General features: G+C 36.1%; 1 protein-coding gene across 17 annotated transcripts in view; it reads right to left on the reverse strand.

Moving 5' to 3' along the window:
* Positions 1 to 27,430, reverse strand: part of RUFY3 (RUN and FYVE domain containing 3) — an 88,383-nt gene that overhangs the window by 1,005 nt on the left and 59,948 nt on the right. For 6 of the 17 annotated variants that reach the window (XM_023553364.2, XM_010594151.3, XM_003414163.4 and 3 more), the window contains 13 exons: positions 27,176 to 27,299; positions 25,746 to 25,807; positions 24,471 to 24,536; positions 23,157 to 23,226; positions 17,077 to 17,169; positions 15,162 to 15,245; positions 13,077 to 13,244; positions 12,450 to 12,547; positions 8,224 to 8,343; positions 7,131 to 7,230; positions 5,100 to 5,164; positions 3,094 to 3,121; positions 2,241 to 2,312 (listed from right to left, as the gene is read on the reverse strand). In XM_023553364.2, coding sequence (XP_023409132.1) covers positions 2,241 to 2,312; positions 3,094 to 3,121; positions 5,100 to 5,164; positions 7,131 to 7,230; positions 8,224 to 8,343; positions 12,450 to 12,547; positions 13,077 to 13,244; positions 15,162 to 15,245; positions 17,077 to 17,169; positions 23,157 to 23,226; positions 24,471 to 24,536; positions 25,746 to 25,807; positions 27,176 to 27,299 — 1,150 coding nt within the window. Of the gene's footprint in view, positions 1 to 328; positions 436 to 2,240; positions 2,313 to 3,093; positions 3,122 to 5,099; positions 5,165 to 7,130; positions 7,231 to 8,181; positions 8,364 to 10,489; positions 10,865 to 12,449; positions 12,548 to 13,076; positions 13,245 to 15,161; positions 15,246 to 17,076; positions 17,170 to 23,156; positions 23,227 to 24,470; positions 24,537 to 25,745; positions 25,808 to 27,175; positions 27,300 to 27,430 lie in introns of those variants that run through there. The other 11 variants (XM_003414164.4, XM_010594155.3, XR_010322086.1 and 8 more) reach the window with 10 other exon arrangements.

Raw genomic sequence — 27,430 nt, forward strand, 5'->3', positions numbered from 1 at the left:
GGTAAGGATGCATGGAACATAAAAGGGCAAATATGGCAAATGCTCAGCGTCTAATCAGGTATTGACTGAATGTTTACTACGTGCCAGGTAGTAGCTGACAAACACAGTACTGTGTACAAAGAACCTTATAGTCTAGTTCTTAGATCTAAATGAAAAGCAGCAGCAGTGTTACGGAATTCAAAAGAACAGATACTATACAAATTACTCACCCTTGGAATACATTTCATATTCTGTTCCCTCTACTCACTATATACACTTCAATTGGAAGTAATCCTAAAATTGAGGGCAGTGGTAGTTCAGTGGTAGAATGCTTGCCTTCCATGTGGGATACCTGGGTTTGATTCCTGGCCAGTGCTCCTCAAGTGCAGCCACCACTGTCAGTCTTGTGTACTGCTATGATGCTGAACAGGTTTCAGTGGAGCTTCCAGAATAAGGCTAGAAAGAAAGGCCTAGTGATCTACTTCCAAAAATCAGCCAGTGAAAAAAAGTCCCTATGGATCACAGTGGTCCTATTTCATTGTGCATGGGGTCACCATGAGTCAGGGGCAGACTCAATGGGAGCTATCAACAACAATAACACTAAAATTAGTTTGCAAGTACCTAAGCTTACCCTGGAACTCTGGTGGCACAGTGGTTAACACGCTTGGCTGCTAACTGAAAGGTCGGCAGTTGGAACCTACCAGCTGCTCTGGGGGAGAAAGATGTGAGTCTACTTCTGTAAAGATTTACAGCCTTGGAACCCCTATGGGGCAGTTCTACTCTGTCCTGTAGGGTTGCTATGAGTTGGATCTACTCAATAGCAGTGGATTTGGTTTGTTTTTTCTTTTTTTAAAGCATACTCTAAATAAGGCAGGCAGTAACCTAATTAAAAAATTTGCTGAGTATAATTCCTAAAGCGCTTAATGCTTTCCTGTGATGCTCTATAAGCATGTTCTTTGGGGTATCCGTGCAGCAAGGGCACAGCTTCCTGTACACTGATAATTGGAAACTGGCCTCTTTATTAAACATTTTGAATCCTTACAAGCTAAGAGCTGGGAGAGTGTGTGGGTCACCACGGCAGTGTCACTGGCAAGACACAGTTCCAAGGGTCCTTATATAAAAGGCCCAGAAGAGTAATTTCCCTTGTGAAATCTGATCTTGGAAGATTCATCCTTAACAATTCCTGAGGGTGCAATGAAGGTAGGGATCACTTTTATTTGAAGCCTGAGAGGAATCTTCCCCTGACATACTGAAGTTAGTTTGCATGGCTCTGAAGAGAAAAGGCGGAATTAGATCAGCAGTTTCTTCTATTTTAGAACATATTTCTGTGTTTGCTTTCATTTCAATAAAGGCAGTTCAACTGTTACCTAATTATGCTAATGTAAGACTAGATTTGCTTGTTAACATTCAACATGATCACAAATGGTGGTTATAATTGTAAATTTGGACATGTTTCCTGTTTTTCTTCTGGTTGTTTCTTAAACTCATTGGTCTGTTAAGCATCTAGATACTACTAGATAATGGGGGAGACTATTGTCAGCAAGACATAGTTCTAGCTATCAAAGGAACTCATTCTTTCTGAATGCTTCCTTCTCTGCCTACTCTAGGATAACAGACCAGGAAGTGCTCATGTGAGGATTCATGGGAAAAACAAGTGGTCCAGTGGGGAGAGCTCACTTCCCTTTCACAGGCGATTTCCCCAAATAACTACAAGAACCTCCTTCCCCAAACCTATCTTTTCTGTTCCAAGCAAGATGGAGTACTGGAAGGAGCATAGACTTTGGAGCCCAAGTGAGGCTGGAATCCCGGCTTTACCATTTACTACTTGTGTAACTTTGGGAAATGTACTTAATTTCCTGAGCCCATAGTTCTTTTTTTTCATTTATAAAATGACGACACAAAGGTCATAAGCTTCACAGGAACAGGGACTTGGTCTATTTTGTTCATTACCCTTTCTCCAGCACATGGAAGAGCACATGCCACATGAGGCACTCAATAAATATTTTTAGTTATTTAGACATTACTGTTTGCTTATTTGTTTTAAATCCTTTATATATTTATTTTATGGCGATTTAATGATAAGACTTACTATGACTGAAAAAGACAACTAATCAATAAATGATTGCTCCCTTTGTTTTTCTCCCTACTTTCTGCACCATGAGGAGTCATGAGATACACTGGCAAAGCCTACTATTCTTGGGGAGGGGTTAGGGTAACAATGGATATCGCTGTGAAGAACCTACTCATTTCTCACCAGTTACCTTTTTTATGCTGCCATCATCTTCCTGGCATAGCTGACACACCTGTGGCTTTTCAGAGAGCAGAGGTTGATCCTAAACCACACAGGCAGCCAGTTAGTTACCCTTACCCCAGAAACAATACTTTTCAGAATATGAATTTAAGTTACAAAATTAATATAACCACACTACAGACTACCTGGAAACTGAAGAAACAAATTACATATAGTCTCACCACATTAATACAAATATAACTCCATTGGTATTGTTCCAGTTCTTTTAATTTTTATAATAAATTAAAATGTGATTTTATTTATAAAAAGAAAATTAAAGCATACAGAAGTATAAAATGAAACGTTTTAAAAATAATAAAAGGTAAAAACTGCCCCATCCCTCCTCCTGTCTCCCTCTTCTATGGAGAATGGAAGGCACTAGGCTTCATTTTACACCCTAGTAAAATTACAGGGTGATTCAGACATAGTAGCATTTATCATCTTTCTCATGAGGTGGTCATATACTATCCTATTGGCAAAGTGTTTCACTACCATTTAATTGTTCTTATTTCTAAGTAATCAAGAAGGTTTTTTTCCCCTCCATTTTATGTATGGGGAAACCAAGGTAGAGTGAGCTCTGCTAGGTCCCACAGTGTATCAGAGAAACTTTTAAGAAGTGAGAATGGCTGTTGACTTAGTAAACGGTTCAAAGCTGCGCTACCTCCTGTGAGAGTTTCAGGCTCCTTAGGACATTGTTAAAAGGATGATAAGCAAAGGCCTGGAATCATTCATTCACTTCCCATGATACCTTGTTTACTGGCTAGGCATGATCCAGCCAAATTCATAATTTATACAAGATGCTTGAGAACAGTAGGCTCAGTTACCTGTTGATCCATGGGGTGAGACTGCAGCCTAAAATGGTGAATTAAAAACATTAATGAACAGTAACTACATTTCCATTTATTATCATCTTAATAAGAAGTAGCTAAGAAAAAATATTCTGCCAAAAAAGCAATACTATGGTTCTTTTAATGTTGCTGAGAGCAATTTATTTATTAATCATAACTCCATGGAAAAAAAAATTTTTGTTGTTAAATCTATTACTAGAATCTGACCCTTGGCCTACCTTATTATGGTTCCTGTTTAATAATAGATTTGGAATTATATTTTTCTTTCTACTACCAAGAAAACAGTTAACATTTATATTTCTCTACATGTAAAACTCCAATGGCCAATGCCATACATTTAAATAGCATTTTTTCTATCTGATATTATGGAAATTTATTCTTTATCATATGTCACATGCTATTCCCCTCTCCCAAATATTCTTAAAATGTGAATTTAAGCAAATTTATCAGGAAAAAGGAAATGAGATTATTACATGAGAACCCAATCAAGTTGAAGTATTTCTTAATGAGATTAAGCTGAGCTAACCCTGATTTTCTGAACTTGGAAAAGACCTAGACAAAAGAAGTTGAGCCTACTCTCAGTTCTGGGGAAAATGCACCAGAGATCTGCAGTGGTTCTTGCTCTCTGGGTGAGTGGCAGTGTGACGACCAGACATACACCACGGTGTGACCAGGTTTTCAGATGTTCCTTGGACCACAATCCCAGGAAGCCTGGGTATGTTTTAGGATTGAGGTTTTGGCCACTCTAGGTCCCAGAAGCAGCTATTCTGTAGCGCAGAGACATATAAAGCGCTTAAAATCAGAACACATGGTAGGTAAGCTGAGGCACTTTGTGTATGTCACCTAATCTCTCTGTGTTCTTCAGTTTTCTCATCTGTAAAGCTGGGATAGATGATTATGCTTTTGTAAAGAGAATTAAATTTTTAAGGAGATAATAATCAGAACCTAGTATTTAATAGACACTCCTGATTACAAATGACTTGATTTTGGTCTGAACTAGGCTGACCCTCAAAGCATTTGGAAGCTCAGGTTAATTTCACAGCTTTTTTAGTGCCCTCCATGTCCCCATGCCAATCTGTAATGTCCGATGGGCTGCATCTTAAGGTCAGCCCTGGATCAGACCACCCTCTGAGAACAAAATGAAAGGCTTTGGAATCATTCTGGCCCTGCAAGCAAGGAAGAGGTGTTTAAGCTAAGTACCTGCATAATTAGAGTACATATTGGATTGTGTGATTTTTCTTCTCCAGCAGCTACTTTTGCTCCATTTGACACACTACCTCATTCTTAAGGCATCAAAGCCTGGGCAGGGACAAGTGCCAAAAATGTATACTGAACGCTTTTCTCAAAACCTCTCCACAGTATCTTTCCTCATTATTAATCTCCTTTATTTTTTAATTTAACAGCACTATGCAATATTTTGCTACATTTCTACCTGCTAAAATAACTGTCAAAAGTGAACTTCCTCAAAACAGATCCTGTGCTTTTCACAGTGAGCAAATCAGATGAAGAGTTAAGAAAAAGGAATGAAGTTAAGCGGTATTTTCCCTTAAGAGAAAAGAGATATGGGAAACAAGAGGATTTGAAACATAGCTGCTTTTTACTTAGTACAAAGGTGGAAACTAGTTAGACTCAAGTAATTAAGAGCCTAAGAAATGCTATGACTTGTGCTTCATTCTTTTGCGATAGCAATCCAGTAAAGATTATTAATAATCTTTTAAGTGACAATTTGCGTTTGGGGATTAATCAGGGAAGAATCAAAGGTCAGACTTACTACCATTCTTGTGAAATGGACCAGTGAGTTTGGTTTAATGTGTTATCTGCTTTGTTATTTATTCACTTTCCTTCAAAATGTCTTTCTGGCATATTAAAACTACGAAAGCCAGCACTTGGTCTGTGTCAAGGCCAGTCAACATCAAAAACTCCTTCTTTCCCACTGCCCCAAAATAACTTTATATTTTAGTTAACACTTGATTAGCAAACACCTGTGGCTTTCTTCCAAGGGCTTTTTTAGGTTAACATTTTCCTCTTGAATTCTGTGCTTCCCATCCTGCCAAAAGAAAATAGCCCAATTTATTAATTATTCCAAATGCTAAACAATGATGATGTTGCAGACATTTTCTGCATGGTCTTAGCTGGGTACAGAGCTAAGTAGCTTTTTTTTTTTTTTTTTAATTCGGGGAGAGATCTAACTTTCAAGGATGTTTCCTCATTCTCTGCTCCAACTAGTTTCTTAACAAACTATTCTAAGAGAGATTGCAACAAGTAATTTTCAGAATAGATATTTTAATTCCTGAGATATACAAAATTTAGAATGTACCTTATGTACTTGCAAAGCAGGCTCAAGATACCAGTTATTTCTTAGGAGAAATAATTTCCCCCTGCCCAGCTGAGCTCTAAAAAACTGGGCAAAGTGAGCATGGCCACAGACACTTCCAGCAGACTGTGTAATCCTCTGGACACTCAATCAAGTAGATGCCCCAGTGTTGTGACTACTTTTACAGCCTATACAACTCGGAGTTTTCTACTTTGAAGGACCAATGTAAAGTTCCAAACTGCATTTTCACCAGTGCTCCAAGTCCTGCCTGAGCAGTTTTGAGGGATAAATTCTTTTTGTGACGCACAGCACTGCTGTCTGCCTTGAACTGCTGACCAGCTGCCTCTGGAAGTGGAATGTGTGTTCTCAGGCCACTCAAAGGTCAAGGAAGGGAGGTCAATACAATATTGACCCTCCAATCTTGAGGATATTATCCTCTTGGAAACTTCCACTGCAGGGCAATTTGAGACTAAGAAACTTAAGGTCTCCTTTGAAAAATGGGGTAAGATAGACCAAGATTTAAAATAAGCCTCTGAAAGGCCTACTAAATAGATTTCATGTTCACAAAATGAAAACAATAAAGACAACATGCTACGTAGAGAGTGGTACTTTGTACACTTTAAATTATTACTTACAGTTTTTGCTGTCCAGTCGATTCTGACTCATAGCGACCCTATTATGACAGAGTAGAACTGCCCCATAGGTCTCCCACACTGTAATCTTTATGGGAACAGATTGCCAGGTGTTTTCTCCCGTGGAATTGCTGCATGAGTTCAAACTATCGACCTTTTGGTTCACAGTTGAGCACTTAACAATAGTTAAGTGCCACCGGGGCTCCAAATTATTAGTAATGGACACTATATAATAACATTTCATTTATCATTCTTTTCAGCTCTCCAGAAAATTAGCAGCATACTCTCCTGGAATTTTAGTGAGCTTATAAATTTGTCGTTCTTTGTTAAATATAATATGTACATGAAGGAGGCAATTTTCCCCCCATGTTTGGTCTTTGACAGAAAAAGAATTTCAGGCTTTCCTGATGCTATTACTTAAAGAGGTTGACTTTTGTTTCCTGAGTCCCAGAGACAATCTTACACAATCTTAGATCCCTAATCACTACAGTTACTGGAGGTCTCTCTTCTAAGGTTGTTCTGTAGAAATCTCTATTCTTGTACTTTAAACCATCTACATTACTTTACCCTTCCGCAAGCCTAGTTCCCTCTTTTTCTAGTTATTGTTATACCTGAGTATATTCAAACTGAAATCTTCATGATTTTGAGAAAAGTGTGTAAGGAAAGAAATCCACATTTAAGAAAATTCTGTTAAGGAGGATCTGAGGGTTGGGAGGGATTACTATATCATATTATTAGAATATTTTAGTCAGCAAGGTCTGAAAAATAGACATTTTTGTTATGATACCAAAATAACCTTACTTAACAAATCAAGAAGTATAAAAGGGTCACAAAAATCATGGTTAAAATTCCCTTTTCCAGATGGAATCAAGTCAGAGAGAGATTCCTAGAGGTAGACTCAAAATCAAGCTTTGCTGTGTTCTCGCTGTCTCTAGTCTGCCATTACATACTCAAGGACACAGCAATTAACTATGTGATCCACGAGAGAAAACTGTGGGGCCTATCAAGACAGCTTCCAAAAATTAAATTTAAATTAAGTAAATGAACAAGGGAATAACAAGTATTACCGTTTTGGGTTCTGTCTTCTGTGAACCCTTTCCTGGGACATTGCTGTTGTTTTGTAACCTTCTTTCTCTTTCCTGTTTTAGTTCTAACTCAAGCTGGTTCCTGGGGTAGGTAGGAGAGGAACAGGATAAAGATTTGGATTTCTATATTCATATTTTATTCTCTAGAGAATGCCAATCCCTTTTCTCAAAGTTCAGTAAGTAAATTTTAATACTTGATTACTAAAAAGTTACCAGATATACAAGAAAAACCAAAATTTAAAGTATTAAAGTACAATAAAACAAAACCAATAGTTTAACACTGAAAGACATAAACCATGCTTAAGCTTTCTTGGATTATTAAGAATGTACTTTAGGATGTTATAGTGTCCAACAGTCATCACTCTGAATATTAATATTTCAATATTAACTCTTAATAAAGTGTTGTGGTCAACCGAATGACAAATAAGAGGATTTACTATAACTGAAGGGCAGTATTTACAAATTCTCAGCAAGACAGAAAAAGTACTGACACTACAGCCCCATTTCATATAAATTAGCTGGTCTCTCTAGTTATGTACTCACTCCCCACCACTAGTGTCCTCAGCAGCTGTGTGCTTTGTATTCAACACAAAGTTCTGTTTGTTTGAAGTCAGCAGCTTCAGCATGGAAGTGAGTCTCATTTGAGAGATAATGTAGAAGACTGGTTAAGGGCTTGGAGCCAGAGAAGCAGGCTTTCAAATAACAGTGTTCCCACTCATTAGCTTAACTGTGTAAATACAGAGAAATGTAACCCCACTAAGTTTTAGTTTCATCTGAAAGTGAGGGTAGTAATATTACCTACTAGTAGAGTTGATATAAAGATATTGGAAGAGAATGTATGTGAAGTGCTTAGTAAAGTATCTGGCATACAGCAGAAGTTCCATCAACTATTATTGATTGAATTGAGGGAATGCTTTTATATGTTGTGAAGCTTTCTGAACTCGAATTCCAGAAAAAGGACATTACAAAGAGCGAGCCAAGATGGCTGGAAGTCATGAGACTCTCCTTCTCTTTGTCTAGCCTTTAACATTACCCAGGGCCACCACCCAGTCAGTTCAAGGTGCCCTCTCTTCACCGCTGCCTGGTGAGCTCCTCCACTTCCAGCTGCAGACTGTTGATCTTGTCTCCAAAGTCCTGCTTGAAGAGCCGGTTATCCAACTCGGCAGACTGGCGGCCTCGCTCAGCCTGGCGCAATCTGGGTGTGAGCCATATGAACTTGTGATAAAAAACAAAAGCCATGGTGGGGAGGAAGACCGAGTTCATAACATAAAATAAAACAACCCAAGGAGGAAGGTAGGGAGAGACAGAAAATTTTTATAGGACAAAGGGGAAGAAATTATGGGAGGGGAAAAAAAAAAAGATGGTGAGGAGACAAATTCTTAAGAAAAGCAAGATGAAGGTGAACCAGGCAGAAGCAAAGCTGATTTTCCACTTTTTTTTTTTTATTATTATTCTATTACTACAGTTTACAGCCATTAGATGATAAACAATAAAACATCACATTTTAGAAAATCCATATCCAAAGCCAACCTCAAGTACACAGTAATTTAAGTTAAATCCACTTTTTTATTTGTTTTCACTTCCTAACAGATTTGGTACTTTCCATTTCTGTTTTACACACATAACTGGAACTTGCAAATGGACAACTACCTTCTTCTATGTGGAATTAGAACACTTCTCTGGTCCTTTTCCCAAACCATGTATTACATTAAATCATAGGACATTATACATCAACCCTCACCCAGGCTCTAGGTTATTATATAAGGAAAAGCCTTTGTCAGATTTTGGCTGTGTGCTGTGTGACTCAGTGAACAAACAATGTGGCTGTGGGCCTGCATAATATTACTGACCATATTCTCTGGAAGAGTCTGATGAATGCTTTCTTCTGCATATCCTATAACTTTGCACCTATAAAGAAGCATGTTCTAGAAGGTGAAACATCTCAGGCTCTCTATTATAGAATTTGGAAGCATGCTATGTGCAGTCTTTTAAAAAAGTTTTATTTTGGTGTTTGAGCACTCCTTCCAAATGCTCACAGAAAGGCAACTCATTACCATTAAAGGCTGATGAAGGTAAGAGTACAGTAAGCTATATTTGCATAGGTGCAAAATTATAAGAAATAAATTCAAGAGCATAGGATCTTCCATAAAGTTGGTCTAAACATATGTTCTTTGACTTGACTTTGGTTCAAGTCGGTGCAAGGCAAAAAAGCACTTGTAAAATCTACCTTACTGTTTTATCCTGGTTTTGCGAAGAAAGTGATACGGGATTTCCAGAGCTGGAAGCAAAGGGGTTATCTTTGTCCCCACCTAAGCAGCTGAAATGCTGCTAATCACACCGGAATGAGAGAAAAACCAAATATTTTGCCAAGAGTTTTGAAGGAATAAAGGCTTATGTGAAGCCTGTCCCCCAAAATAAAAAATCATTAAAAATAATCAGACTATTTATAGGACTATTTACAACCTAAAGCCTAGAAAAGGTCAGATCTGTGGTCACTTAGGAAAAGGAGCCCTGCTAATATTGCTAATAAATCTACTGGGATTCTTTATTTTTAGACTAAATAAGAACAAAGAATGTAAGTTTATCATTTCTCTACTTCCTACTTTGAAATGTTTTTCTAGTCATTAGATTATTAGTTTCCCAGAAACTTTAGCAAAATCCTTATCTGAACAAAAAGTAATAGAAACTCTTAAATAAGTGTTTCTAGTAAGGAACCACAGGCAGGAAACCATCACTCATGTCTACACCCTGTCCTCTTTAATCCAATAGGAAAAGCAGAATAGAACTGAAAAATGGGTAGTTTTTTATTTTTTTTAAAGGAGAGGAGTGTTTTTATTAAAATTGTTCTCTCTGAGCTATCTAAATAGGAAGTAGAACTGCAGGAAAAATAGCAGAGGTAGAATATGAAAAATATTAGGTGGGTTTACCCAAGCTTCCACATTATTATGTTACCATAAGTTACCTAATCACTATCTTTATCTCTGTGTACTTTAAAGAAATGTAAAGATGCTGTCCCCCCCCCGCCCCGCCCCAATCACTAAGGCAAAAAAATTGCAAGCAATCTTGGTTACTGAGAATGAAACTGTAGTGAAATACTATTTATCCTTGGCTTGGGGATTAAACCTATGTAACAAAAACGAAAAGAGGTCACGGCCTAAGACACACAGAACTACTTTCGAAGAGTCCAACTCCACAGGGTATTCACCTCTAGTTCATTATATTGCAATGGGCCAAACAGGGTCACTGATAGAGACATGAACAATGCACCTAGAATCTGATATTGTAAAGGACTGGGTTGCAAAGGCATCGATAAATATGTACAGAGCTTCAATTCTCTAGGCTTTTTTTTTTTTTTTTAAATGATTTATTTTATTGGTTAACTTAGAAGTAATTTGACAAAGTTTATTTGACATTTAGTCAGGGAATTTATACCAAATTTTTTAACTCTGGGGAGAAAATAAAATAGAAACAAACAAAACCCAACCTATATATCCAACTGGTTTTTTAAAGTCCAGCAAACTCCAATTCAGCTTTTGGTGACATTTTATATAGAACCAGAGCTTAAACATAATAACTTTCGGATTTCTTCCTTTTACAATTAAGTTGTGGTATCAGACTTGCGAGGTGACCAGCTGCAAAATACCTAATGATGCTTTGGGATCAGTTTATTTGCTGCACTATTTAAGGTTTTTGCCTGTTTCACCAAATCCTTTTCACTAAATTAATAAAATGAGAATGAAAATGGAGTGAAAGGGGGATGAGAAAATGGATAAAAAGGAAAGACAAAAATAGCAAGAGACCAAGTCAGCTATTTAATACTCAAAGAAGTAATTAGTTTTGTCTGCTTTAAATGCCAAGTCAAAAAATCACTGAAAAATAACCTGATATAATACATCAAAAGCACAATTTATGAACACTAAAATTGATTTTTTAAATCGTAAACATAACTTTTATGAACAGGTACATATATCCTTAGATGACTTTCATTCCTGGGTAGAATGATACCTTTTTACTCATCAGCCAAAACAGAGGTTTATATATTAATATATAATTAACTTCTGAGTTAATATTAACACACAGTTCTGTGTTAATAATCATCTGAATAAAACATCCATTCATTCATTGGTATATCCACCAAATGCCTTATATGTTTATGATACTGTGACAGATCCCATGGGGGGACTTAAAAGATGAGTTAACTAACTTCAAAGAGCTTACACTCTCATCAGAAAGATGACACATATATAAAGAACTATAAGATGAGGCAGAAAGTGAGAAGTGCCATAAGTAGTATGGATGGATATAAGGCTCTAGGCGCTCCAACAAGGATAGTGTATTTCTAGTTGGGAAGAGAAGTCAGTGGAAGCTTTGAGGAGGTCGCATTTGAACTTGAATGTAAAAATGGACTTAAAGAGTTAGGGAGTGGGAAAAGGAAAGGGATATCTAATTGGTGGAACTATTAGGAAAGGAATAAATGGGGAAAATGTCCAGGGACCAGTAAGTAGTTTAGTTTTGCTCAAATGAAAAAAGGGCGATGAGTGGGTGTTAAAGGTGGCCATGTAGGCAGGCAACACTGAACGATGTTGGATGCCATGCTTCATTCAATCTTGAAGTCTCGGCCATTTCTCTTGGTGCCTGAGTCACCAGGAAGAAAACAGTTGTTTTAGAAAAACAGAGAAACAAGAAAAACAACAGAGTAGTATAGGGAGAGGATTTGCTTTGGGCACAATGAACTGTAGACTGGCCTCTAGATGGAAGTCAGAGCAGGAGAAACAGATCTAAGAGCTGGTGGTGGGAGGTGACAGTGCAAGCTACAGAAATATTCAGGAAAAAGTAGACAGACAACGGTAATGGGAGAGAGGAAAGAAAAGGTTAAGGTTAAAGAAGGGAGAAAAAGATCCAGAATAAATCTTTATAGGCCACCTACATCTCAATACCCCTACACCACCTAGTACCAAAGCTTTCAAAGACTTTAGTGATGGACAATGCAATTACAGAATTACAAACACATACTTAAAGGTCCTTTCAAAATTCATTCCGGTTTTAAGTATCCTTCCTCTAACACAAATATATTGAAATAGGGCTAAGGAAAAGGGTTAAAGTTCTGCTGTACAAAACAGTCATGACAAGCTGACATTTCTTAAAAATGTTTTCAGTGACATCTTAGAAAACACAAATAAAATTTAATTGGCTTTCTTTCTACCAGCATGTCTGAAAGCTGAAAGAATTTTATATATTATATTCTTTTCACTTCTAGCCCTGAAACCCCAAAGTATTTCTTTAAAGAAACAGCACTTTTACCTTTGTTCCAGTTGTTTAATGGTAGCAGCCATCTGATTAGTCTTCTCTTCTAAGCGACTGTTTAGTTCACTTTTCTGTTTTACTCCTAAGTCTGAACTCTGTTACAGAAAAGAATTATGAATGATTTATATAAAATCCTCAAACAAATCACTGCTGCCTTCTGAACTTAATACTTAGCAGGAACTAGAAGTGCTCATATATTTGTATATTAGTTAATTCCCAAATGGAGAAAAATGAAAATGCAATTTGTTTAAAATTACTATGACTTATATGCAGCCTTATCACAAATATTAACATCACAAAGCTCATCAATTTATCCTATTCCAGTACAAAAGTCAATGGAATATATGACTCAGCTGGCATGGTAAGTGAGAAAGTAGAATTTCTCTAGGATAAAAAATACCCTTTCCCCATTACAATTTGAAAAGTTACTATAGCTTTCCAGAACAGTATATAGGACCCTACAATGGTGTGATTTCTAGAGTGGTTTATTGGCAGCTAGCCTCAAAGTTAAATGTGACTCATTGTTCTTGCATTTAAAGTTGTAATTCTTAGGAAAAACAGGGAGGGAGCTCTCCATCCAGGATTTTAGAGAGCCAGTGGGTCTGTTCCTCATATTTCCCCTACCTGCAGCTTAAAGGCAAGTTCATGCTTGAGAGCCCTGAGATCGTCCAGCTGCTGCCGTAGAGACACCAGGGCGTCCTGCTTCTCACAGACATCCTTCTCCAGCATCTTCATGGCCAATTCCATCTCCTGTCTCATGCCAATCTGTATCTCCAGCTCTTTTTCAACATCCTGCCCCCAAAGGCAAATAAATTGCTTATCCTCTTTCCTCAATTAAGTAGAAGTCATAAAATTTCACAGGAAAAGGTAGATCAAAACACTTATCTGAATATTCTGGCAAAATGGCTAGAGACTGACACTAGTTTTCAGAGACATTAACAACAAGCATCATAATTAAGATAATTACAACAACATCTGCACATCTGAAAAACAAATCCAACAAACGTGCTAGACCAAAGACAGTGCTATTTAACATGTCTGAAATATGCACATACTTGAGGCATCTCATTAGATCTCATTAATACAACTGATGTCATGTCCTATTATAGAAATATCTACAAAGTGCTAAAGTAGCCAGCCCAAAGTGAAGTAGTTGCAGTTCTCTTAAATTTGATGTATTAATATATTCAAGAGCCCAAGAAACCCTGAAGATACTTTGGGTTACCAGGCTAACAACTCGATTGCTGAGAACAATCAGTAATGGCTGGCTGAAATTTTAGATTCACTTAACGTGAAGCCTTTTTGTTTCAGCCATTAACTGTCAATCTTTCTGAATAAGGAAGTTTTCTTCACTTTTCTGCTTTACGAGAAGATGTTCTTTGTTGACAAGGATCTGCTGAGCCCCAGCAACATTATTTGGATGACCAAGTGTGACTGGACAAAGATACAAAGGCCTGAGGTTCTTCTGCACCTACATGGGGCCCAGGGCACACCTTGCACCTTGCCTACTTGCTTGGTTTCTTTCCTTTCTAACAAACATTTATCTTATTCTGATAAAAGGATGTAGGAAATTTTAAGATTCTTATGTGCTGCTTAACTGTGACTGTCCTCTGTACATGGTTAGCATGAGAGAAAATGAATCATATCACTTTTTAAAATGTTGACATATATTATTTCTAGAACCCTCCTTATGGAAAGTATTTGAGATCAAATCCACAAATATGAAAAAGGCAAATTTTCAAGGATGTTAAAATAATGTATTTTCAAAACCCTGAAATTCCGTTCTACACACTGTTAATTTGCACCACTTATGTTTAAGCTTCTCTCTATTCTTAACGACACTGTAGGGTGCCTTTTTCTTTGTCATATCATCTGAACTGCTGGAAGAGTTAATTTACTAATATGGTGCTCCATAGAGTTTTCAATGGCTGTGACCTTTTAGAAGTAGATCACCTTTCTTCTGAGGTGCCTTGGTTGTATTTGAACTGCCAACCTTCAAGTTAGTAGTTGAGCGCTGAAATATTTGCACCACCCAAGGATGCCATACTAATACAGGGCAGTCCTATATTAATGTCCTATAGGACAATTAATGTCCTCTATTTTATATAGGGTCACGAGGAATTGGAATCGACTCAACGGCACTGGGTTTTTTTTTTATTTTTTATTAATATACTGATACTAATCTTTGGATAAAATCTATTATAGGAGTATTATTTCTCACTATAAATTCATACATAATTTATAAAGTTCCTTAAAACCAATACCAGATGATACATTTTTCTTTTTATGTATAGGAACAAGACTAAAGTCAGAACAAACAGCAAAAAATAACAGAGCACAATTCTAATGCCTCTTAGGAAGAGGAACAGCTCCCTCCAAGGAGACATATCAGAACCTCTGCAGGGCTGAGAATTGAGGCAGGAGTGGGGACTCTCCTGATGTTCTTATAATGCAAACTATAAAAGCAAAACAATAAAGACTGGCAAAATCTCACTGGCTGTTTAGAATATTCAGAAAATGGATAGAGAAAAGCAGTATGGGGAGTATGGGAAGTATGGGTTACAAAGAGTGAGAAACAGTTTTATGGAGGCCATAAAAATCTTTAGCGCAGTAATGATATTCCTGGTCTTGGTTTGTAAGATAAAACCTTTAAGCAGGCTGCTAACTTTTAATGGACTCCTGAACTATCAGAACTTGAGCAAAGATTACCAGTCGCAATTGTGTTTCCTCTTTTAAATGCTTTCTTGCTTCACTCAGTGCTTGCCCTTCTGAAGTTCTGTCTTGCTTAGGACCCTTGAAAAGATAAACAAAATAGCAAATATGGAAGGATTTAAGAAATCCGTACAGAGTTAACTGACATATAGTTACTTAGTAAGGAAACATGATCATACCTAAGCAGATGATAATAAAAAAAGACAAAGAAATTAAGGAAACATGATCATACCTAAGCAGATGATAATAAAAGAAGACAAAGAAATTAAAGAAGCCTAGTAAATTTAAATAAATTCTTAAGCTGATTTAGGGATTTCTTGTCATTTTGTTTAAAATCCTAAGACAGGTTACCAGACTAGGAGGTAGAAATTTTAAAAACCAGCCTCTAAAAACAAAATAGCATTGACTGTAAAATATGAATTGGGCCAAAGGTTCGAGTGTTAGTGATACATTCCTTCTCCAAAGATCTCATGCCTGGTCAAATCCACAGAGATCACAGCTGAAAATAAGAAGGTAATCAGAAAATTCTTCTGTGCAGTCACGGTTGTTTTTACCAAGTTCATGCATTAAAGTCAAATACTTTACTCATGGAAAACTAATTTAGTCCCCACTAAGAGCCTCATTACTCTTACTTTAGGAACAATTTTAATAACTGTGGATATTTGGATTTCTAGGCCACAGGAGCACAGCCAGAATGCTCCTTAGAAGCAAGGATGGAGAAACTACATCTCACATACTCTGGACATGTTATCAGGAGGCATCAGTCCCTGGAAAAGGACATTATGCTTGGTAAAGTAGAGGGTCAGCAAAAAAGAGGAAAACCATTAACAAGATGGATTGACACAGTGGTTGCAACAGTGGGCTCAAGCTGAACAATGATTGTGAGGATGGCACAGGACTGGGCAGTGTTTCGTTCTATTGTACACAGGGTGACTATGAGTCGGAACGGACTTGATGGCACCTAACAACAGGCCACGGTTGATTACAAGCATGAAGATAAAAGGGAGTGAGGATATCTTTCTAGAGATAGCAACACTACATTACCAAGAAGTAAGAGATGCCAGTGAAATCATAAAAGCCAGAAAAAGAAATATAAAAACACCTACAGCAATCTGGGAATATCTAAGCATAGGTGCTAGACACTCTATTAATTTCAACAGTCCAGTAAAGTAGTACCATTGTTATTCAGCATCGGGTTACTAATGCTGGTAATTATGATCTTCAGCCATCAAAAAGGGCTAAATGTGCTGAACTATATCTTCTTATTAAGAAGGTTTGGAATTATATAATACATATAAGATTTACACAAATCTGGATAGATGTTTATAAAAAGTTTGGTGCTTTAAGGGCCTGACCAAACCAAACAATCTGCCCTTGAGCAACCCTATAGGACAGAGTAGAACTGCCCCATAGGGTTTCCAAGGATGGATGGTGGATTTGAACTGCTGACCTTCTGGTTTACATACAGCCAAGTTTTTAACCACTGCACCACTAGGGCTCTGCAAGGGGCTGGGTTATCTAAAAAATTCATTTATATGGTAACTTGCAGTGATATCAGATAAATAAGGTGCTGCTTTTTACAAAACGAAAATTTGCATGGCTTAAAATGATGGCATATATAACATTTAAATATAGTACAAATCACTATTACATAAAAATAAGAAACTGATTAGATTGTTTCTTAAGGTCTCTAGATATAGGGAGCAGTGAAGCCAAGGAGCATTTTTGTAGAGGCGCATCACCTTCCCCAAGCCTTCATCATTCACTCAGACACACATGGGGTTTAAGTAAAAAAACTGTACTTGATATAGTCAAATATTTGCTGCTTCAAAACAGTCCTCCAGACACGCCCCCTACTGCCAACACACTGATATGCTCTCTATGAATATTTCATAAATACAGTAATATTAACCTTCCGATTGGATTCCAATATGTAGGAGCTTTCCTCTTTAACTCGTTCCATTTCTTCTTGCAAGGTAATAATCCTGTTGTTTGCAACTGCAAGCTATTAAAAAAAAAAAAAAAGATCCTTTATCTTTCTTTTATTAACAGTATAAAATAATTCATGATCTGATAAGACAATTTCAGGCTTGCATATTCTTAGAAGGAAAGAAACCTATTGATTACCCCATAAAAATGGTCTTGCAGAGAACTTAGGGAAAATATTTTAAAAGTTGGTTAAATAAAGAGGTCTCCTCATGCCATGGGACCCATTTTCTGAACCTTCCATAAGATTTTTATAGATGATTTTAAAAGATATATATAGAGAGAGACTTTTTTCATTTCAGTACCTAAGAAGATAAGGTAACATTATTAATAGTACACTGCTAATGGGTAACATTTTTCCCCCATTTCACAGGGGGAAAAGTAAGGTAGAAACACTTCTTTCTTCTCTGCACCTACTAAAGGCAATCCTCCCCAGAGAATGTGAACGTGCCTGAATGAGGCTGGAAGAAGGAACCGAGCAGGCTGCTCTTGGCCAGGCTAGTGCTCCCTTTTTATTATCTCCTCGCTAGCAGTGAGCGCAGGTTGTGCTAGGTTCCTGCCCCAATGTGGTAAGCACAGGGGAGCTAAGGCTCAGGCACGCTTTCTAGAGGCAGGTCTGGAAGCCATTTCTCCCTCAGCTCCACTGGGGCCTGGTAATACCTACAGAAACAATTGCTGGCAAATGGGTCTGCTCTATATACAGAGCCAAGGGTTCCTCCAAACAGGCTGTGACAAGATCTAGACTTAAAAGAAAGTATTAGGAATCCTGATTAAGGCTGTAAATCCAAGTGGGCTTTCTAATTCAGCTTTATATTTATATCTTCACCTATTGATTCTTCTCATTCTGTCATATTCATTCAGAATGCAGGTGGGGAAAAAGGTCTTTTTTTTTTTTTCCCCCAGCTGACCCTCTAAAATCCCACATACATGGAATTGAGAAAAGGCAGACCTGATTAACCTTATCTCTCTCCATAAAGTCTATACAAAGTGCTTACCTATATCTCTAAAAGTTCAAAATTTCAAGAAAATAAATGCTATTGGTAAAATAAGTAAGTGAATAAATGGATGAATAAATACTGTTAATAAAATAAATCTAGGCCAGAAGTCTTATGACAGAATAAAATTAGCATGTAATATTTATTAAAAAAAAAAAATTATTACATGCTTAAAATTCTAAAGCACTGTTCCAGGCCTTTATCATGTATTAAATCACTTAATTTGAACAACAATCATAAAACAGGTATAATTATTATTGTTATTATAGGTATTATTATTATTATTATTATGGATAAGTAATCAAGGAATAGCAGTTTCAGTAATTGATCCAGGATTAGAAAGCTAGTAAGTGCCAGAGCCGGGACTTGAACCAAGTAGCCTAGTTCCAGACAGACCATGCTCTCAACAACCCAAGCTCTTAACCACTATGGCATACTGCCTCAGTAGAGCAGCAGCAGCAGAATTACAGCAGAAAATTTATGTGCAGAATATTCCAAAAGCCTTGTGGGTTAAAATTCTGAGGGTTATCACCATAAATTAAAGTTTTAAATATATTTAAGAATCTATCTTCAAAAGTGAAGCCTACAGAATTGAATAATAAAGATGTTTTAAAGTTATAACAATAAAAATGTTCATTCTAAAGAAAAACTGAGTAAGTAGCCTCTTGCTGACTAAAAAATTTGTCTTTGACAAATTAGGAAAATAATATATTAATTAGAAGTAAAACATGAAGATTTTTTTCTATTCTTGTTTTAGGGACTTTTCTAACAGTTTTTGCACACACATTCTTATCTGATCTTCCAAGTAACTGTGAATGTGAAAGGGGAAACATAATTACCCTCACTTGCTAGAAAGGGAACTGTGCCTCCTACAGTTCAAGCAACTTACTGCTCAGGAGCACATGTGATTTGCAAGTAGCTGGGACTAATGGTCTTATGACCAGATCTCTCTCTCTTACCTGCCCCACTGGTCTCTCTCCCGCACCATCCCAAAGAGAAAACAAGGTCCATGGGGGTGGGGATCTCGCCAATCTGGCACACACAAATCAATGCTTGGCACATATAAATCTTTGCTAGTTCTAGCACATAGGCAGGGCACAAAAAATGTTTGTCGAATGAATAAATGATTATCACTCATAAATGCTAAACATCAGCTCTGGGCTAGCCCACACAAAACAGTCACACAAAAGAAATCATGATATTTTATCAGTCCAGCTTCTGTGTCTACACAGTCCAACCAGGTAATTGAGACACCTGAGATAAGCCATTCTCAGTCAGAACCAAGAGTTATGTGCTATAGTAGATATTGCCTCAATGTAGTTCTGCAGGAAGAAATGGCTTTGACTACCAACTCTGTTTGATTAATCTGGCTGTATTGATTCATCTATAAAGGTCAATTAGATGTATTGTTTCTTGGATTAAAACGGTTCCTTCTTTTGTAATCTGTCTTCATTCAGTTCATATGACAACTACTCAGTGAGTCATCAAAACTAGAAACATTAGACAATATCCTGGATTCTTTCATCCTTTTCATCTAGTGAACTGCCAAGTGCTGCAAAATTTATCTACTATGTATTTCTCAGTCCCCTTCTCTGGTGGTATCCTGGTAAATGCTTAACAACCAGCTCTCCAAACAAAAAAAGTCCTAATTTGTAGTGTCTGCCAAATTCCATGGTATATATGTGCAGAGCTGGTTTCTACCAGCTTGACATCAACTAGCTCTCAAATTCCTGAAAATTTAATAAGTGGCTCTTCCGAGCAGGTGAGAGCTGAGTCTGGCATACTAATGCAAGTCTTCTCCATCTAACTGTTTTTGGTTCAGACCCTTATCAGTTTTCTAGATTATGAGGCCAGGCTATGGATAGGTCTTCTTGCTGGCTCCAGTCCTGTTCCTGTTAAACTGTTTCATAAAGTTTCTGAAATAATTATTCTAAAATGCTATGACCATGTGATGTCTCTGCTTAAAAATCTTCAAAGGCTACTCATAGTTTAGAGGGTGAAAGTCAAGCTCCTTAAATTGGCACATGAGGTCCTCCATATCTAGCCCTGGCTAACCTTCTCAGCCCTATTTCTTTCCAGCCTCTTCTGCCTTTACATTCCATACCAAACCCTGCGGACACTATACTATTTCTCACATTTGTGATGTTGCTCATGTTGTCACCTTCCCTTTCTTTACTTGTCCCTTTAAGGCTTAGTTCATGTCATCTTCAGGAACCTTTCCTGACCTCCTGCTCTCCCATTAAAAACCAAAAAAAACAAAACCAAACCAAACCTCTGCAGTCGAGTCGATTCCAACTCATAGCGACCCTATAGGACAGAGTAGTACTGCCCCATATGGTTTCCAAGGAGCGCCTGGTGGATTCAAACTGCTGTCCTTTTGGTTAGCAGCTGTAGCATTTATCCACTACGCCACCAGGGTTTCTGCTTCCCAATTAGGATCTTCTTTATCCACAATACTGTATACACATCTCTATAACTGCATATATCACATCATTTTATAATCATCTCTTTGTCTTGTCTTCACACTATTGTGACTTCCCTGAAGGCAGGTTCCAAGTTTTATATGACTTTATCCCTGGTGGCATAGTGGTTATGGGTTCTAGCTTGTGAACTAGAAAACTTGGGTATGAACTACAGCTCTACCATTTATAATGTGACCTGCGCAAGTTATGTACCCTACGTTTTCAGTTTTCTCAACAGCAAAATAAAATGAATGAAAGCACAATAAATACTAGACAGCACATAGTTAGTACCCAATAAGTATTGGCTATTATTACTGTATAGTCATCACACTTGTTCTTAGTTCTCAAAATAAGAAAATAATTTCTCTTTTCCTACTTTCTACAAAACATAGTGAGCCTGCAGTGTTAACCATACACTAATCTTATGCTCAGTTAAAAAATCTCACTTAAAAAAGAAAAAAAAACATACAAATGCAAACTCTGTCATTCTTCCATTTGGAAGTAAAATGTGAATTTTAAAGATGAGGAAACACTTTGAATAGAATAGTGTCAATATCAGCAGTATCTTCAGCAAGTTTTCTTAAGTCTTTCTCCCTACTACCCGTTCATGAGGAGTTATTGGTACCCCTTTCAAAGTATTGTGGACAACGATATCGGTCACACCAACCCTGGGAACCAAGGCAGAGTATTTTGTAATAAATGTTTTCTGATATCTCGGTCAGCAAATAAGATAAAATTCTCTGTTGTAATGGCAGCACCTAAGTTCTCCTTCTTCCCCCAATTGTGCCCACCTTTTTTATTACCACTTTTATTTCTAAAAATAATTTTAAAATATATTTTATATGTATTCATCCATCCACCACAAGGTCAGACACAAGTTTTCCATATTGTTGGAATGAATCCAGTAAGGAAAAGTTCTGCCCTTGCCGTAAAGAACTGTCCATTTTAATAAAAGGACAGAGCTATACTGAGTTTTACTACTGAAGTTAATCACACAGGCCAGTCTGGTTTAGAAGGACATATGCAATAATGAATAAAACATGTACAATTTGATAACTGAATAAATGGATTAATACTAGATTAAGTGTTTTCTTAGATTTATCAATTGATATATTCTCATCATACCATGGCAGTTTCTATAAATATTATTATTAATTGATAAAGCCAAGGAAACATTTAATTGGCATAAATAGTTGGTTTGACAAGGCTCAAATGAAAGTGAAAATAAATTATGAAATCACAAATTATCAATATCAGGAATAAAAGAGGGGACATCACTAGAAATCCTATAGATATTAAAAGTATAAGAAAATATTACGAATAAACTCTGTGTTAATAAGTTTGACAGCATAACTAAATGGGCAAATTCCTTGAAAGACATGAATTACCAAAACTGACACAATAAGAAATAAAAATGTGAATAGTTCTATAACTAATTAAGAAATTTAATTCATAATTTAAAATCTTCTTATAAAGAAAACCACAGGTCTGGATAGCTTCACAGGTGAATTCTAACAAATGTTTATGGAGGAAATAATACCAATCCTGCACAAACGCTTTCAGACCTCATTTATGAGGTCAGCCTTGTCCTTATACCAAAATTAGACATCATAATGGAAAAACAAAAACAACTAGATTCTCTTAAACATGGACACAAAAATCCATACAGAAGATTTACAAATCTAAGTCAGCAATATAATAAAAGACCAACTGGGGCTTATCACAAGAATGCAAGATTGCTTTAACATCCAAAATATCAATCAATTCACTATATTTACAGAAAAAAAAAAAAAATATGATCATCTCAACAGATACCCTCCCCAAAGAAAAAGCATCTGATATACACAGCAACATGGATGAATCTCAGAAACATTATATTCAACAAAAGAAGCCAGGCACAAAAGAATATGTACTATTTATGATTTCATTTATATAATGTTCTAGAACAAAGAAAATTGAGAGGAGATTGAAAATATTTTTGGGGGGTTACAGCAATGTTCTATATCAGGGGTTGACAAACTTTTTTCTGTAAAGAGCCGGATAGTAAGTATTTTAGGCTTTTCAGGCCATACATAGCCTCTGTCTAATGTATTTTATTTTTCAAATTCTTAAAAAAAATATGAAAAACATCCTTAGCTTGTGGACCTTGCAAAAAACAGACTGCAGGCTGAATTTGGCCCATGGGCCACAGTTTGCCAATTCCTGTTCTACACCTTAACTAGAGAGTTGGTTCCACAAGTGTATACATTTTTCGAAATGTGTAGTGCATATCACTGCAGGTAAACTATGCTTCAAAAAAGTTAAAAAATTTATGAGCCCATTATTAGATGTCAAGAATGGGGTGATCTCTTTTACAAACTATATCACTGGGTGACCATCAAATCACTAAGCTATTGGAGACTATATAGTCTGTGGCCATGTGCCTCATATAAAAAATAAAATCCTTCCATTCCAAGGCTTCCTAGAAATAATTGGCTCCACTAATGTACATTACTGTCTTAAAAAGGAAACTGTATAAGCTAATCAAAGAAAGTTTCCAAAACACTTACCTCTTCTGTCAGTTTTGTGTTAGATTTTTCTAATGCATCCACTTTTGCCTGAAGGTTGTTTACAGTAGCGCTATTAATAGAAGAAAAAACATAATTGTCTTTTTTGAATATCAGAACATACCCTGTACTTTCCTTTTTTAAATACCCATTACACTTATCATTATTTCTTTAATGTCCCTAATCCCTGGGACACTTGCAAGCTCTAAGATAGTTTACAAGTGGCTGTGTCTATCTTCCTAACTGCTGTATCCTTGGCACTGAAGTGTGTATTCAGTAATCATTTGCTGAATGAAATAAAAGAGCTTATCTATTATATAGTAAGTGTTAAGATTTAATTATATATATTGATAACAGCCTACATGAATTCATTTCTTGCCATACGCCAAGCACTATACTAAATTCTTTAACTCAACAACCCTATGTGTTATATATTCCCAATTACAGATGAAGAAACTGAGACATAGGAAGATTGAATAATACTGTCATGTTTATATTTCATTGTCAACCGTAACTACCTCTTTGCCTGACTGGTATCTCTATATGGCTTCAATATAAACATTAGTTGTTGGTCCTCAGAGAAAATGCATTGAATTTGTTCTTTTATTTTCTAGCTGAAACCAGGAATACTCAAAATTTATACTGACTTAGGTCTTAATTTAATAATTGCTATCTTTTATAAGAGAGCTACAAACAAAATGAGAACTAGTAGATATATTATTTTTTTCTGAATTATTCAACAGCAATTTATTTAGTCTTCAGTTTAACAAGAACATCAAAGTACCTGAGACTATCAATAGCTTTTGGATAGCTCTTCTCAGGAAACAGAAGACTGTTTCATGTTTTGGAGGGTTCCGATAAATACTTAGTGAGTTGCTGAATTGATGGCTATGATGGTGAAGAGTGGGTAGATTAATACTAATAATACAATATATAAATAAGAAATATAAGGAATCAGAGAGATATGCTTAATCTAAAGTTACTAAGGTGATGAGGGGCTTATCCAAGATCAGTTCTGAACTATGTGGCTGAACCTCCTGAACCAATATTTATCTCACATATATTTAAATTCTTAACTGAATGCTTTTACTTAATCACTAGAGTTATAATCGCATACTAATCTTATACTGTCTTTCACCAAGGTTACTAAGAGAGTTAAATACCATTTATCCAGTGCCTAGAGTCCTTGCCATGCACGAATTCTACATATATTGGTTGAGTATTGCGTGAATTTATCCTCACTTCCTATCATTTTACCCTTTCCTTTCTTCTCCAACAAAACCCCCATCAAAGTAATGTTATTTATTCAATCTTTACTTCAGATGTCTGTTGAGTTCTTCTACATAGTTCTTCTGGTCCAGAATTGCAGTAATTTGACCATCTCTGGGGAGGGGGGAGGAGAAAAGGAAATGGAAATAAAATAACATTAGAAACATAAAGATCCACGCCCCCCACCACCCCGCCACATCTTTTCATAAAACATAGAAAAGACACAGTGGCACAGATAACACTGAACCAGAAGACAGACTTGATGCATAACCCTCAACATATCAATGTGAAGATTTGGAGGCTTAAAAAATTTAAAAAAAAAAACTACAGTAACAAAGTCCTTATTATAGCTTACAAACCTTAATAACTTAGCTTATAGGAATAACAGTTACAATATATCAGATACATTTAAAAGATAAACAATTTCTTCTTGAGGTTGATAGGTTTTTCAGCTTTGCTAGTATTATTTATAGTAACTATTTTTCATTTGTCATAGGAAATGAGGTAAGGTTACTCTGGAGTAATACAGTTGTTCTCAAATGCTATACGTTTGCCTTTAAGTGACATTTATATTTCAAAGTGAACAGCAAAAAAGGTTTTCAAAAAAATCCAGTGTTTATTATTATATAAGAAAATATAGTGTGGAAAAATAAGGTTTTCTTTTAGAACCAACTGATCTGTAATAGATAAAAGTTAAACAGCCAGATATTTCAAAAATGAAAGACAAAATTAAGGCCACCTAAATACCAAGTGGTATCTATCATCTCTAGCTGAATGACCAATGTTAAAAATATCAAACTAATTATGCTTTCAACTGCTAAATTTATGAAGGGTATAAAGTGTATTTGTGATCTCTAATTTCTAAGCACTCTAATATGCATTTGAAACTTTTAATTTTGAAAAATTTGATGTTTAGAGAATAGTTTTAAAGGTAGTAGAGGGTTCTCATATTCCCTTCCCTTGACTTGCTCTAATGTTAACATTGTACATAACCTGATGATGCATATTTAATACTAGGAATTTTAAGCAAACTGAGAATGCAATCCCACTGGTCAATAAGACCTTTATTTTTTTTCCAAACACTACCTTAAGAGTGGAGAACTGAACTCCTCTTATAAAAATCTTTATTTCTGTTTGTACTTGAACCGCATAAAAACCCTCTTAGGGTTTAGTAGTAGGCATAGTAATCAGATATTTTTGGCAAGACTCTATTAGAGTTTTATTGTCAGAAATCTTTTCAGCAAGTCTGATAAAGCATTATTAAATACTACCAAAGATATCAGAGGAAAAAAAAAAAAGAAAACCAATTTTCTTTATACATACCCTTCACTACCTTTACTGCTGTTCCCATCTTTGAGATACATTGAAAAATCTATGACTCCAACCTACAGACAGAATTTTCAGAATTTAATATAAAATTAGATAAGTTTTCTAAGGCATAACACAATATCTGTTTTTAGGCACTTAAAACAGTAATATAATCATGACAATTCCAGAAATTTGTGATGAAAAACGTTTTACTTCTAATATAATTGAGAACTGACAAGGGTTAGAATTAAGTAAAGAATCAAGATTGAAAGTCAATAACCCACTGTGGTCGAGTCAATTTCAACTCCTAGTAACCCTGTAGGACACAGCAGAACTGCCCCATATGGTTTCCAGGGCTATAAATCTTTACAGGAGCAGACTGCCACATCTTTCTCCTGCAGAGCGGCTGGTGGGTTCATACCACCGACATTTTGGTTAGCAACTGAGCATTTAACCACTGCTCTACCAGGGTGAGAATAGAATAGTAGATCATGGTAAGGCAAACAGTCAACAGAGTATTTAATATAAATAAGATCTAAAGTTCTTTAAGTCAATAGGAATAGAAGACTAGATCATGGCTAAGGCAAATGGCCAACAGAATACTTAGCATAAATACTATCTAAAATTTCTCTTTTCCTTCTTTCATGTTATTTGCCTATTTCAAATATTCTGCTACTACACTCATTTTTAGGAATAAGTTTAAAAAAATTAAATTATAAAAATAAATGCAGATCAAAATATCATACTTGCCTTTCCACTTTCCCAAGGTAAAATGTAACAGAAATTTATTATTTCACATAGAAGGGGTGAGAAATATTCATAGTGAAAAAAGAAGCTTCACTTATTGGGCAAGTAGTATGTGTCAGGTCCTCTTCTAAATGCATTACATGGACCAAATCTTTTATTCCTCACAATAACCCTATGAAATAGATACTCTTTCGATCCCTACATTACAGCCAAGGAAACTAAAGCAAAAAGAAGTTAAGTAATTGCAAAATATACTTAGCTAGAAAATGAGGAAGCCAGTATTTGAACCTAGGCAGTTTGGCTTCAGAGCATTCATTCCTAGCTTCTATACAATACTGGCTTTTAGTATTTAGCCTGGGCATATACTTCAGTCTGTGCCTATACTTAAGCCTATATATATATATATATATATATATATATATATATATATATATATATATATATATATATATAAAATATATGTTTTACAGGGATCACCGTAAAGACAAGAGTTTTAAAAACATTCATAACATAAATATGCCAAGTTGGAAGAAAAAACAAATAATCTAATTTTTCACCGGTACCTCAAAATCAAAGGAAATCCTATTTATGACTCACAAAATTTTCCCTAATTTGGTTGTTATGATCAAATCAATCCAAATTCTGATAACAACAGAACTCAGAGTGACACAATTGGTAACTGAGTACCCTTCCCATACCTGAGAGTCCAAATCTTCTCCTTTCATACAGAAGTTGGCATCAATGACATTCAGACCCACCAGGAGACCAGCAATTATGGCTCCTTCTTCTTCCATCATAAGGGCATTGGGTTCATAGAATTCACTGTAAGAGAAATCCACAAACGCTCTGCAGTAGTAATAAAACCTCAGTAATCCAATAATGTAATCATGAAACAAGGGAAAAAAGGCTTGCCTCGTTATTGAAAACGGTCATCTATGGCAACGGTGAAAAAA

This window comes from Loxodonta africana, chromosome 5 (assembly GCF_030014295.1).
Source record: "Loxodonta africana isolate mLoxAfr1 chromosome 5, mLoxAfr1.hap2, whole genome shotgun sequence".
NCBI lineage: Eukaryota > Metazoa > Chordata > Mammalia > Proboscidea > Elephantidae > Loxodonta > Loxodonta africana.